Below are 13,341 nucleotides of genomic sequence, written 5' to 3' on the forward strand. Positions count from 1 at the left end.
TTCTCTCAGCCTCACCTACCTCACAAAGTGTCTGTTGTGGGGAGAACAAGGGAAGCAATTTGCAAATCGCTTTGAAGCTCCTGGAAAGGTTGAGAAAAGCAGGGTATAACCCCCAACTTTTGCTGTTGTTCAGGAACGCACTGTTCTTGGATGACATGCACAGGATTTTGGATGTTCAGATGCACTGGCACAACTGTAATCTGATTCATCCTGAAGTACATCCAATTGATACCAATGGAACTCTAAATTATGCTGCAAACCCAAGTGCCCTGACTTCAGAGAAAATCTGATTCAGTTTGTAGAGCAGGCCTCAGCTCAATAAGCTTAACTGCAGAACACTGGGAAATTAAATGCTGGATGTCATCCTGGTTTCTACAGAGACTTGGATTTTCCTAATTGTCAGACCTCAGATGCTAAGCAGGGTCAGCTCCTGCCTGTATTTGGGAGACAAATACACAAAAGGTACAGAGTCCTGGTACACGGGTGAGAAATGGCCTGTGTTGCTCTCTTGTTGCTCTCTTGCCTTGAAAATCCAGGGGGCTGCCATAAATCAGCTGTGACTTGATGGCAAGAAACACCCCCGCCCCTATTGTTTAACCATACCATATTTTAATACCAGCATCTGTACATTTTCACTTACATGCACATGCACACAGAGTTCATCATGTGGGGGTGGAAAATCACACGCACAACCCCCCCCCCCACACACACACACACATCTAGACTGGCCTGGGCCACTGAGCAAGACGGGAGTGCATCACAGTGAGCAGGGAGGACTTGGCTGGCAGGCCTGGTGCCTGTGCTCTGGGTGGCTGCTGCCTGGGGGGGGGGGGGGCGCAGAGGAGGCAGAGATGCTAGAGAGGCACAGAGCGGTGCAAGCGGGACTTGCTGGAGGCTAGAGCAGGCTGGCACCTGCTCAAGAGGATGGGGCGGAGGAAGAGGGAGCCAACCAGTTTTTTCTAAACTAAAACCTCAGCATTCAGGTTAAATTGCCGGGTTGGCACTTTGCGATAAATAAGTGGGGTTTGGGTTGCAATTTGGGCACTTGGTCTCGAAAAGGTTCGCCATCACTGTCCTAAAACATCAAGGTGAGAAGTGGCTGTGTGTCTTCTCACCTTGATGTTTTAGGACCTCACCTTTCTACCTGTCCCCTTTCCCACAGCCACTTCTCATCTTGATGTTTTAGAACCTCACCTTTCTACCTGTCCCCTTTCTCCCTCCCTTGAGAGATTTACCCTTGAAAGGTTGGAACTAAGCTTCCTCTCTGCCTTAACCACACCCCCTTTATGATCTCTCCCCTTTCAGCAGGATCTCAGGAAGTGAGCTGTGACTCCGAAAAGCTCCTATGTAGATAAATGTTGTTAGTCTATAATGAGCAGTTGGATTTTTAATTCGTTTTTCCTAAAGCCCGCTCACATCAACCATGCCCGGAAACTCGAATTCAGCACCAATTCTTGGTAAGATCGAAAGACATGGAAGCCCCACAAGCAGAAGTTTCCCACAGCTGCCTCAAAGAGACCACCGCCAGAGAGATCTTCTCCCCCTTCCTAAAACCCTATGGGAAATTTCACCCACCCACCCAAACTGCCTGGATTCCAGCCAGATGGTCCGTCACATTGGAACCAGCCTTGCTTACCAGCAATGACAGTAAACTCAGTTGTAGGCAGGATTACTCAGAAGAAAGTGCCACTGCATCCTGACGGACTTTCTCACATGTAAATGGGCTTGGCTGCATGCATCCTTATGGGAAACCGGTGTCAATGGTCGTTCCATTCCTTCGTTTAGATTTTGCATTGTCTTGTTTTCGACAAAATAATAAGACGTTTCGCCCGGAGAAACGAGGTGTTCGGCGTGTGCCACCAGGATCTGCCTCCCTCTCCCCCACGAACCTGTCCCTCTTCTTCTCGTCTTTGAGGTTTCCTTGAGACAAGAGACCCAAGAAGTCACATTTGCTTGGACTGGCTAATTAGCTATCCAGCGGCTCGGCTAATAGACTCGAAAGCGGTTAAGGGCTGTTAAAGCGCAAAGGCTAGGAAAGCTCGTAAAAAGCGATCACGTGACCGTGGATTTTTCTTGGAGTACCAAACCCTTCTCAAAAATTACAGAGTCTTTCGCAACAGATTTCTGCTCGGCTCCTTTCGCGAAGGAATCTGCCTACTGTCTATCTGTCTACTGAGTTTCCATTCCAAGCGATATTTTGGGGTGTGTGTATTGTCAGTGCAATCGACTTTCCTGGGAGTAAGCCCCTCTGAATAAAATGGGATTTCCTTCCGAGCAGAACGTTTTAGGATGGCTTGCTGGAGAGAACTGAACCGCAGGTAATCGAATATCCTGCCCATTCTTATGAACAAGCAAATACGTTTCAGGAGACTCAAAAGGTTGCTTTCCGACCTGTCTTAAGGACGGCCTGACAGTTGAAGGGGTTTTCCTCTGGTGCAGAAGGCTTTGAGGGAAGTCTACATCAATCTTTATGGGTTGCGATTGGCCATGATAAACGTTCAAAACCATAGCCTCCATCACCCCAAACATACAAGCCCCCACCGGCCTCTGACAGAAACCATCTGTTTTAGGTGACCGAGGCCCTTTCCGCACACGCAAAATAATGCGTTTTCAAACCACTTTCACAACTGTTTGCAAGTGGATTTTGCCATTCCTCACAGCTTCAAACAGCACTGAAAGCAGTTCGAAAGTGCATTATTCTGCATGTGCGGAATGAGCCCAAGTCAGCGCGCTCCAAAAGTTACTGACACAGGAGCATTTTGGGGTTCCGTCCACCTAACCAGGACTGCTCAAGTACATAGTGAATCAATCTAATGACCCAGTTGCCATCCTGAGAATTGGGCTCAGCAACCAGAGGGCTGAACTGGACTGGAGAAGACCTCACGTCCCCTTTCACCCATGCAGAATAAGGCATTTTCAATCCACTCCCACGATAGTTTGCAAGTTGATTTTGCTATTTCTCACAGTAAAATCCAGCGGGCAAAGTGCACTGAAAGTGGATTGAAAGTGTATTATTCCGCATGTGCGAATTCGTAACTGGGGGTCCCTTCCGCCCATGCAGAATAGTGCACTTTCAATCCACTTTCAGTGCACTTTGCAGCTGTGCGGAATAGCCAAATCCACTTGCAAACAATTGTGAAAGTGGATTGAGACAGGACTGCTGTGTTGCTCCTGCTTCCTACCCGGTGGGCGTGAGAGGGCAGAGAACTGAAGTGAAGCGTCTCACCGGCTGGGCTCAAGGGACGCCCCACGGCCACCCTGGTGGTCTCGCAACCACCAGCCAGCGGCGCGTTACTCTGATCAGCCCAGCCTGCCGAGCCGGGCTACGTTCAAACGATAATGGTGGGAGGGGGAGACTCGTCGCTCCAGCCTCCGGAGGGGCCATCAGGCAAAGAGGCCATTAAGCGGGAATCCGGAGCTATTTCATACAAGAGGAAGCCGCCGGCAGAGTTAATCGCACCGCTCCGGCTCCCGGGCAACATCTGCCTCGCCAAAAGGTTTAAGGAACTGAAAACGTGGGCGCGCCGCTTTCAGACGCCTCGCAATCCGGATTCCCGTGTGTGGAACACATGATCCAATTCCGATCGGACGGTGCCGTTTCCTCTTAATGCACCGGAGCAAAAACCAAGTCTTATCTCTTTTGAATAAGCCTGCCAGTATGAAAGGACTGCCAAATTCATGTATTAAGTTGGCCCGTCTTCTCCTTTCTAATTACACTTGTCTGTCTAGTTGTTAACGCAGATCCATTTAATTTCTCTCTCTCTTTTCTTTCTTTCTCTTTTTTGGCTTTGTTCCTATTTTACAGGGGAAATAATATGTCTTTTTTTAAAAAAGGAAGGGGCTGTTTCCCGGGCTTTTATGGAATCCCACCACTGCGCTCTCGCCATATTACTCTTGCTTAACGAGAAGAAGGCCGCTGTTTTTACAGCCGGCTCCTGTGCGTTCGCGGATCAGTAAACCCCTCCTTGGAGATCTTCTACCTGCTTGGGGTTTGCTACCGGTTAAGTCCCAATTGCCAGAGTCTCTTCTGCTTCCGGGAGAAACAACGCCTGGCTGAAGCGAGTTCTTTCCTCCGTGCGGGGGGGGTGGGGGGTGGGGGGTGGGGGGGGGGCGCCAGGATTCAATTGCGTTTTCTTTTCCAAAAGCAGTCATCGATTTGGCTGCTCACGGGGGTCTCGCCGCCCCCCCCCCACTGGGAGGGCGTTATAAAGAAAGCTGCGAGGGGGGGGGGGGCGCGCAGGCAGGCTTGCTGGTTATCCGCCAGTGAATCTGCGGCTGCAGCCGGCTGCAATCTTGTCGGCGGCCGGTCCGCCTTTCATGCCGGGCTGCCAGCGCCTATCTGGCCGCCGCAGCCGTCTGACGGATGGCTCCTTCATCAGGCTCTCGTTAATCTTTCTCCCCCCGGAGATCCGTATTTTCTGGGCAGATAAGGTTGAGGGATTTCAGACAGGGAGCAGAGGCGACGCTGCAGCCCCTCTCTGCCCCGCCCCCTCCCTTCCCTCCCAGTCTCGACGCCGCCGTACCCCCTTTTTGCTGGCTCGCATGATGAAGCTGCTTTGGGCTGAGTTGCAACGCAGCCCCGCCCGGGTGGCGTCAGCCACGAAATCGCAGCCACGAAATGCACAACTCCGACGACCAGCTCTCGGGGCTGAGCAGCCCCCTCCCTTCCTGCACACCTGTACCATCCCCTACTACACCGACACAAACGTGGCCTTCCACAAATGCACAGTGAGGCTGGTGTGTTGCACCACACACACACACACCGTTTCCACGGCTGCAGCAGCAGGTCAACGCAATTTTTCCCCCAAAAAAAATCCAAAAACGAATGAGTAGATTATTCCGGCAAAGACAGCTCGCCTGCATTGCAGAAGGCTTTCACGGCCAGAATCACTAGGGTGTTGTGGTTTTTCCAGGTTGTATGGCCGGGTGATGCTCTGAAGATGCCAGCCACAGATGCACGCGAAACGTCAGGAGAAAATGCTACAGGAACACGGCCATACAATACAACCCGGAAAACCGACAACACCACAGCTGGTCTGATTGGGATTTCGAAACCTCTTTGAAAAACCTCCTGGCGTTTGGGCCTTTCTTCCAGCAGAGGGAGCCCGAGAGCCAAAGGCTCAGCCCGGCGCTCCTGAAGCAGCGGATCAGAGACCCCCGCTCCAAACAGGATTTCCACCGTCCCCGCCCACCCAGCAAGCCCCCCGCGCTCTTCTCCGCAACGAATTTGGAATTATTGCTGGCAGCAGCCTCCTTAGAGCTGTCCAAGGAGGTGGAGAAAGAGCCACTCTTTGCAACTGCGTCCCTTTTTGTGTGTGGCCTTATCTGTAAAGAAGGAGGTGGGCGCTCTTTGGTGAACTTGTCTAGACATTTGTTCCAGAAACAGCCTTGAACAGGAGATAAAACGTGCAGGGGCTGATTACGGACTCTAAACCAGGAGGAGGCGGCAGGGGTGGGGGGAGACAGTGAAGAAAGCTGTACTTGGGGTTTGGGGGGAGGGGCTTATCTACACTTACCGCATATCTTGAGTCCGATTTTCTTCGTGCAGCCGTGAGCCACTCCACACCAGGTGTCATAGGCTTAAGGAAGGAGAGAAACGCACAAAGGTTTATGGCGTGCAAAAACATAGTAGCCAGCAGCGCATGCTTCAACACAAGCAGCCGTCAACATCGCAGACCAAATGTTAAGAGGCCCTGGATACGGTCCACGGGCGAAAGAATATGTCCCAAGGTGATTGTTCTAGCATTGCCTTTGTTGAGTAGGCTTCTGTTTGCGGAGGTGGAGGATGGTGGTGGCGACTGCATGCCAATTTGCCTCACTTTGACAAATGCCCGCGAAATAGAGCGTAACCGGGTAGGCATGAAGGGAGCGCAGGGTCGCTGGATGATGCTATTGTTCCCTGGTGCTTGAGAAGAGGCGAGCAAAGAAGGGTTCCTGCTCTGTTCCAAGAATTATTTTCCCGTTGTACTCTCTATCACCACGAAAGCTGGACAGGGGGAGGGCGGGGAAGGAGAATCTGCCAGATTAGCAAAGGTACTTGTGAATCGTTGTGAGAGAGAATTGCTAACTCTAGATCAGCGTTTCTTTGTATATTTGGGCTCAAGAAATAAATCCCCCACCCCTTTGACTCAAGAAATAAATCCCCCACCCCTTTGACTCAAGAAATAAATCCCCCACCCCTTTGACCCAGGAATGTCTTCTGTTCTTTCCCAGTCTGAGAAATGCGTGCCTGGAAAAGCCACACACTCTTCAATAACACTCACGCACACACGCTTTTATGAGCCTGTAGTAAAGTCAGACTTAAGACAGTCTCGGCTTTTCAGAGAGTCTTAGGACAATACTGGAATAGGGGTGGGGAGCCAGCATCAGGAATGAGGGTAGGGGAGCCCGCACTGACGACCCCTTCGTAGCAGAATGGTTCTCATCATGAAAAAGGGAGGCATCTGGAAGAAACCTGCGTATCTCCTAATAATTTATTGGCGGGTCTCCAGGAAAGTGGCAGCTTAAAAATAAACCAGCATGAAATGGGGTCATGGAAGAGTTCAGGAATTAATTGGGTGAAAAATAGTATTTGACTAGAGATGATCGGACTTGCATGGCTGGGTTGAGGCCGGATTGACGAGTCGGGGAGACACACTGAAATGTCTCTCCAGCCTCCTCCGTCCCCACTTTCCAGTCGACTCTCCATTCATTCTTTTATTGATTCATTCATGCATGCACGCGTCCATTCATTCCTTCCCTCGGCCCCGCCCCGCCGGCAAGCCAAGGTTGCGCTGCGCTGTCCAGCCCCCGAGGTGCTGAAGGTGACCTTCCGCCAGCGCCCGAGAAAAGATCCCCATCGACCTCATGCATAAATATCCCCCACTCTGCCAAGATCACACAGGATCGGCAGGTCTGTGAGAGATCCCTTTTCCGCCTGCGTCCGACGCCTTCGCCTGTGGGATCTGTTCTCCAGCAATTCCAAGCGAGGGTCAGAAAAGCGGGAGAATAACAGAATGAAATAAAAATAACCGATAGGGATAAAGTAGGGAAAGGGTGTGGAAAACTAACCGATTTCCTCTATCAAAATCCCTACTGAATATTTGTAGTCGTCCTTATGCGCGTGGTTTTTTTTTTCCCCAGTCAAATGCTAACGGGAACAGAACGCGGTTGCAACTCGGAAGAAAACCCCATGCTACAAAAGCTTTGGGAGGTGTGTCTGGACCCAGTAAGTAAAACTGACTAGTATTCCTAAAACAGGCTTAAGGCAAGGCCAAGCCTATGTAACTGAACAGTAGCGATGCTCTAAATCTAAAAGAAGCAAGTCGGCCTGTTTCTCCTGCATTTATGTGAAATGCTTTCGGAACACGACAAGAGTATTTCCACCATGATCCCCCCCCCCCCCTCTGGAAGGAACTGGCAAGAGAGACGGACAGTGGAAGAGATGCCCCCCCTCCGCACACACACACCTGTATTGTGGAATCAGCACTCAAGCACCCGCCCCACCTTCCCACCAGACCCACTCAGCTGCAAACCACTAGCCATTTTGCTCGGGCAAGTGGATTTGGTTGGCAGCGGGGCCGCTCATGGCCGCTTGACATTTGTAAAGCGTTGGATGAGGAGCCGTTTTAACTTCTTTTGTCCCCTGCAGTTGTCATGGAAGCCGCCTCCGGCCTCCTGAGAAAGGCGGGCCCGGGAGAGCCTTAATGAAGCAGTCAGTCAGCCTAGGCCTGCCCGTAGGGCAGCGAAGGCACCGGAAGAGGAGTACGTGAAGCACCCTGTCCGAGAATTGGAAGCAAGTCCCAGTGATTTCCACGGGAGCGGCTTTTTCTGGAGGATTTTCCAGCCAGTCTAGAGCTGGAGGGGGCTTCTTCTCAAATAAGTCCAACTCACAGATGGGGGGGGGGGGGGAAGGCGTGCCGGGCAAAGGGGCCAGGAGGGGCGGCCAAGCACTACTGTGGTGGTGGGGAGGGGTATACTGGGCAGGGGAGAGCATCACCTGCAGGGGGCGACAGGCTGCTTGCGGTTGAGGGGGCGGAGGAGGCGCGGGAGGGAAGGAAGGAAGGAAGGAAGGAAGGAAGGAAGGAAGGAAGGAAGGAAGGAAGGAAGGAAGGAAGGAAGGAAGGAAGGAAGGAAGGAAGGAAGGAAGGAAGGAAGGAAGGAAGGAAGGAAGGAAGGAAGGAAGGAAGGAAGGAAGGAAGGAAGGGCGGCAGCTTCGACGGGGGCCCTGACGGGCGCGGGAGGGAGAGAAGCGGGGACGCCTGGCCGGCAAGCCAACTTGACGGGAGGCAGAGAACTGGGGCCGTCAAGGGAAGGGCGAGGGAAGGAGGAATGCCGGGGAGGGCGCCGGGCAGGTGGAGCCCGGGGAAGGAGGTTGCCTCAGGTGAAAGGGAGGCTGGCGGGAAGGACGCGGAGAGGGCGCCGGCGAGAGCGCAAGGAGGGCGGGACGGGCGGCAGGCGAGGAGGGAGGGGGAGCACCTCTCACAGGACCCCCAAAACAGCCTCGCTCGCCGCCGCCGCCGGCAGCCCGGAGCGTGGGGGGTAGGGCAAAGACCCTCGTCGCTCCCCTCCTCGTTCACACATGCACGCACGCACACACACACGCATGGGGGCGCGCTTCAGCCTGCCGGACCCTGGAGGAGAGAGCGGGGCGCGCGCTCCAGCCGTCGGGAGACAAAAGGCAAAGGCGCGCGAGCGCGGGAAAAAAGCACCTCGCGCGCAGACGCGCTCCCCGCCCCCTTCCCCGGCGCTGTTTTCCGCGGCAGCTCTGGCAGGACTGGAGGGAGCGGACCTTGAAGGACTTCAGCCCCTCCCGCCCCCCCACCCCCCACCCCAGGCGGGACTTGTTCGCCTCAGGCTGAAGGAGTTCACCCAGACACCTTCTCCAAGACGCTCCTCCCGGGCGGGTCAAGCCGAGGGCCAAAGAAGGCGCCACAAGCTGCGGCCCGCCCCGAAAAAAGGGCTGGGGGGCGACCCTCTCAGCGCCGCAACCAGCCCGCAAACCATTCCTGCCCCCGCCCCCGCCCCCACCCCACGCCCCGGCGTTGGCGCCTCCTCAAGGGAGAAGCTGGGCGCGCCTCCTCAGCCCTCGGCTGCAACCTCTCTCCGCCCGGCTTGGTGGTTATGTCATCCACCCTGACTCGCGCGCCCCACAAACACACACGATACACACAGCGCCCGCGCGGAGCGACCGACAGAGCCCCACGCGCCCTGCCTGGGACTGTCTGAGCCGTCTCGCCAAAAGCCATAAACCGGCGCCCTCGCCATCCACGGCCCCCTCCCTGCCCTGCCCTGCCCTCCCCCTGCAGCCCCCGCCGCTTCCCTCTCAGGCCAGGAGGGACGGGGGGCTCCTTCGGAGGGGGGTGTGGGAGACAGGGACGAGGCTGGCTGGGCCACCACGGGCCAGGCGCCCCCAAACGAAGGAGCAGCACACGCGCCCTGGGAAGCCGCCCGCGGAAACTTCCCGCTTACCCGGGGGTCCCGGTCTGCTAGGCCACCCCCAATGCCTCCCAGCCCACTCCCCAGCCAACAGCGACCACCATCATCCTGCCCCCCCCCTTGCAACTCAGGACCCTCCACCACGGGAGTGAGTATCGTTAAGATTCGCCTTCTCCGCCGTTATTTTGTCCCCCCCCCCCACAAGCCCTCACATTTCACACCAGGTTGCTGTATTGCAACACACACACACACACGCCCCCCAAGGAAACGATTTCGGCCTCGCATTCGTTTAACTCAAAGAAACCCCCCCTGAAATGAGAATGGGAATCGACATCAGGACTCCCCAGCGTTCTCTTTTCCGCTATTTGTTGGAAAGCCCCGGTTTCAAATCGATGGCGACGCAGATGCCCATTTGCCCACAAGATGCGAACAAAAACCCAGGACCTACTTGTGGGTCGTAAATTAGCCGTGTTGGGATCCTGCGCGGTGTTGGAGGAGGCTGGGTCCGAGGCGGCCATGAGGGTCGGTGTCACAACCTTTTCAGCCCAACAGGGTCTCCTCCTTCCCGTTCCTCTCGGCTGGAGCAAAAGGAAAGAAAAAGGCGGGTTTAGAGATACGAGGAAACGGGTCTCTCCTTCCCTCCCAGCCTCAAAAGGGGAGTCTGCAGCCAACAATAAGCAATTAAACTCCTCGGGAAGTGGCCGTTGCCGGGGGCGGAGTGGCGATGGGGGGGGGGGTTGGGGAGGGAGGCAATTCTGCTCCTCCAATGGACAGAAGAGACTTTATTCTTACAAGACGTTTCTTGGAGCCAGGCGAGGCGCATATAGATCTCCTCTCCTTCTCGGGGATCTCAAACAAAAGCGACGTGGATGGAGAAATGGCTCGAGGCGACGACACCTAGTTGGTTTTTACAAGACAGCGCGCGCGCTTGGCAAACACGGCAATTGTAACCAACACACACACACAAAGATGTCTGGACCGGGCTGAAGGGCTCAACCGCTGGAATGGGCGGAAGCGAGAAGTGTGTCGCTCACGCTGAAGAAGGAGGAGGAGGAGGAGGAGGAGGACGGGGGTTCAGCGGAGCGTCAAGTCTGTGGCTATTAGATCAGTGGGTACTGAAGAGGGCGATTATGGCCCCAGCCTCATTGGAAACCGACTCCCAGTATGAAGCGGGCTGGAGAAAACGCACGGCCACGGCCAAGGATGGAGGAAAGGCTAGACTAGAGCAAGGGTCTCCTGTGGCAACGGAGCGCGTCCAGTTTTTGCAACCCACCAGGCTAAATATCGGTGAGGGCCGGCAACTGTGAGCCGAGCGCAAGCAATGCGGACAAAAGGTAACATTGTCTGTATCCCTTACAGCGAGGCACATCTAGAAACACAGAAACGTGTCCGCGCGCACACATGCAAGAGACGAAGGGAGCGACTGTGGACAACCACACACGCAGACACAGGGACAGAGGTCGATGAAATGCGAGCAATTTTTTAAAAAATCGTTTGCCATTTTAAATCCCGCGATTAAAACAGAGAGGCTTCGCCGGGAAGCGCTGGTTGGCCTTTCTAGACCAGCCCTCGATCTAGGCTCTTTACCCTGCTTAGTGAAAACATTTCATTCTATTTCCAGCCACCGTTTTTGGTTCATTGGTGGGGAACCGGCGCATCAATCAATTCCTTCCTCTCTTCCCTCAAACAAGCTCCAGCGCGCAAGCTGGCTCAGAGTTATTCTGCCCACATTTTAAAGAAAACCGCAAGGTCGCAGCAAATCAAAGCAGCGCCTTTAGTAACTAACACCTGTCAGCATTTACCTGAATATATAAAGCGAATGTTTTAGGATTACTGTCGCCATGATTCAGTTCTTAATTATTGTGAGAGAGAAAGGACAATCTCGGGGCCAAGCTTTGGAAGTGAAGTAACAGGTTATCTTCATAAACATCTTCTACCGGTTATCCTAATATCCTTTACTCAAGTGCACCGACGGAACTGGTGGGGTCCAGAAACTCTCACATTTCGAAAGCTCTTACATTTCAAACTTCATTTTCCCCGGAGATGTGGAGAGATTTGTTTTCCTCTAAGAATTAAAAAAAAAGACTTACCAGCTAGAGGTGCTAGACCAAGAGTCCAAAATGTAGAACACGGAGAAATCCGGGCTTTGGAAGGACTTGGCGTTTATAAACTCCACCACAAACGACGTCGGAATATGAATGGAGCGGTGAAATATAATTCGAAATGACCTCCCCCTACCCTTTCACACAAGTAGTCGGGATTTGCTTTTTTAAAGTGTGAATCGTCGGCTGATCTCTTCGACGCAGGCATGAGTCACAGCGTCGCCGCCACCTCTTTGGGTCCAATATGGCAAGCAAAATAGCTGGAGTCGGGGGGCGGGGAGGCGAGGAGCGCGGGTGTTGACTGAAGATGGAAATCACGCGCTTCCAAAGAGTTGCCTTCCCAAGCTAACGTGACTGACCTGCAGGTGCTGTGGTTTCCTCCAGGAGGAAAGTGGGGAAGGCACGTGACAGCAACTTTTCTGACTCAGCTACAGGCATCCAGCTCATGGTCGAAAGGTTGCCTTGACAAGGGGGTGCGAAACCACACTCCATATCAAGAGATGGACGCGTTGAGAAAGAGGCCTGCAGGCAGGAGCCGGCCCTCTTCTTCACGCCTGCTCTCTATTAAGCTATAAAGTCTTGCTCTATGCCAACAGCCTCACCTGAAGAGGGAGCGAGGAGATCTTCTGTTGGCTTGTTAAATGAGTCTTACTATAAGCTGTCGCGTTGCAAGGCAGGCGATTGGTCCCATCCTTTGGTCCCAGCTTCTACAGCAATGTTATTGGCCTCTACAGCATGCTGCCCATGGACGGCGCTGAAGCAAAACTGTTGAACGATCTCCTTAGCGGGGTGGGGGGGTGGGTGGGGGGGTGGGGGGAAATCTCTCATGGCCCCTTTCCACACATGCAGAATAATGCACGTTCAATCCACTTTCAGTGCACTTTGCAGCTGGATTTCACTGTGCGAAATAGCAAAATCCACTTGCAAACAATTGTGAAAGTGGATGGAAAGTGCATTATTCTCCATGTGTGGAAGGGGCCTCTGTCTCTCTTCAAATGGAGTCTTCAAGAATTGTATAAAGAGCCCATCACTTAGCTACCAAGAGGTTGGGGGAAGGGAAACGCAAGTTGAATGTTACTTTTGCAAGTCTCCACTGGAGGGCGCCAACGAATCAAAGACGGGAGGCTCTTTTAAAAAAAAATCCCCCTCCATTATAAAGCCACAAAAACACCAGGTTATTAGGATTCTCAGATTTAGCAGAGCAGGCGCACAATTGAAATCTTTCTTTAAAGTGTGTAGTGTTGCTAAAAACGGAATTAAGGGGGAAGGCGGAAAGAGTTTCTTTTTTCTGGAATAACATCCTGTCGTTCAATGCATGTTTTAACATACGCTGTTCCTTGGCAATACATATTTAGCTTTAGCAAACGAAAAGGCTATTCACTGACAGAAATAAGCGCCTTTCTAAAGGGAAAATATATTGTACTGCCAAGTCACACATTCGCCCGCGCACAGGGAGAGTTCAGCCATGTGCTCTTTCTTAAGAACTCTTTTGTGAAAATAAACTTACCGCCTTCGACTAGGGGAGCACTATTGAGGCCGGAAGGTGCTAAATGCTCAGATGTTCATTCGGATAGGCATAAGAGCCGCCAAGGCATTCTTGCGCTATATGCCAAAATTCATCACTTTAAAAACCTGCGATTAAGATGACCTTTCATAATTCCATAGCTACAAGCGGATAGTATTCTTCTCTGTATTGTTTAAGAAAAAAAGCAACAATAGGACTTTCAGTCTCAGTTCTACTCCTTTGTAGTTACAGCACTGCCACCTGTGAAGAACCGTTCATCACTGTACCAATAAAATGACCCGATTCCGAAAACTTCGT

The 13,341-nt window shown here is 53.0% G+C and overlaps 1 protein-coding gene across 2 annotated transcripts in view; it reads right to left on the reverse strand.

Annotated features, from left to right (window-relative positions):
• The window catches only part of GAD1 (glutamate decarboxylase 1), a 65,880-nt gene extending 53,748 nt beyond the window's left edge, over nt 1-12,132 (reverse strand). Inside the window, exons 1-3 of one of the 2 annotated variants that reach the window (XM_048484253.1) lie at nt 11,508-12,132; nt 9,866-9,995; nt 5,517-5,579 (exon numbers count right to left, since the gene is read on the reverse strand). In XM_048484253.1, the coding sequence (XP_048340210.1) occupies nt 5,517-5,579; nt 9,866-9,935 (133 nt within the window). In that variant the 5' untranslated portion in view covers nt 9,936-9,995; nt 11,508-12,132. Of the gene's footprint in view, nt 1-5,516; nt 5,580-9,865; nt 9,996-10,209; nt 10,429-11,507 lie in introns of those variants that run through there. The other variant, XM_048484254.1, reaches the window with a different exon arrangement.
• Nucleotides 12,133-13,341: the final 1,209 nt, after the last annotated feature.

This window comes from Sphaerodactylus townsendi, linkage group LG02 (genome assembly GCF_021028975.2).
Source record: "Sphaerodactylus townsendi isolate TG3544 linkage group LG02, MPM_Stown_v2.3, whole genome shotgun sequence".
In the NCBI taxonomy this organism is placed as follows: Eukaryota; Metazoa; Chordata; class Lepidosauria; order Squamata; family Sphaerodactylidae; genus Sphaerodactylus; species Sphaerodactylus townsendi.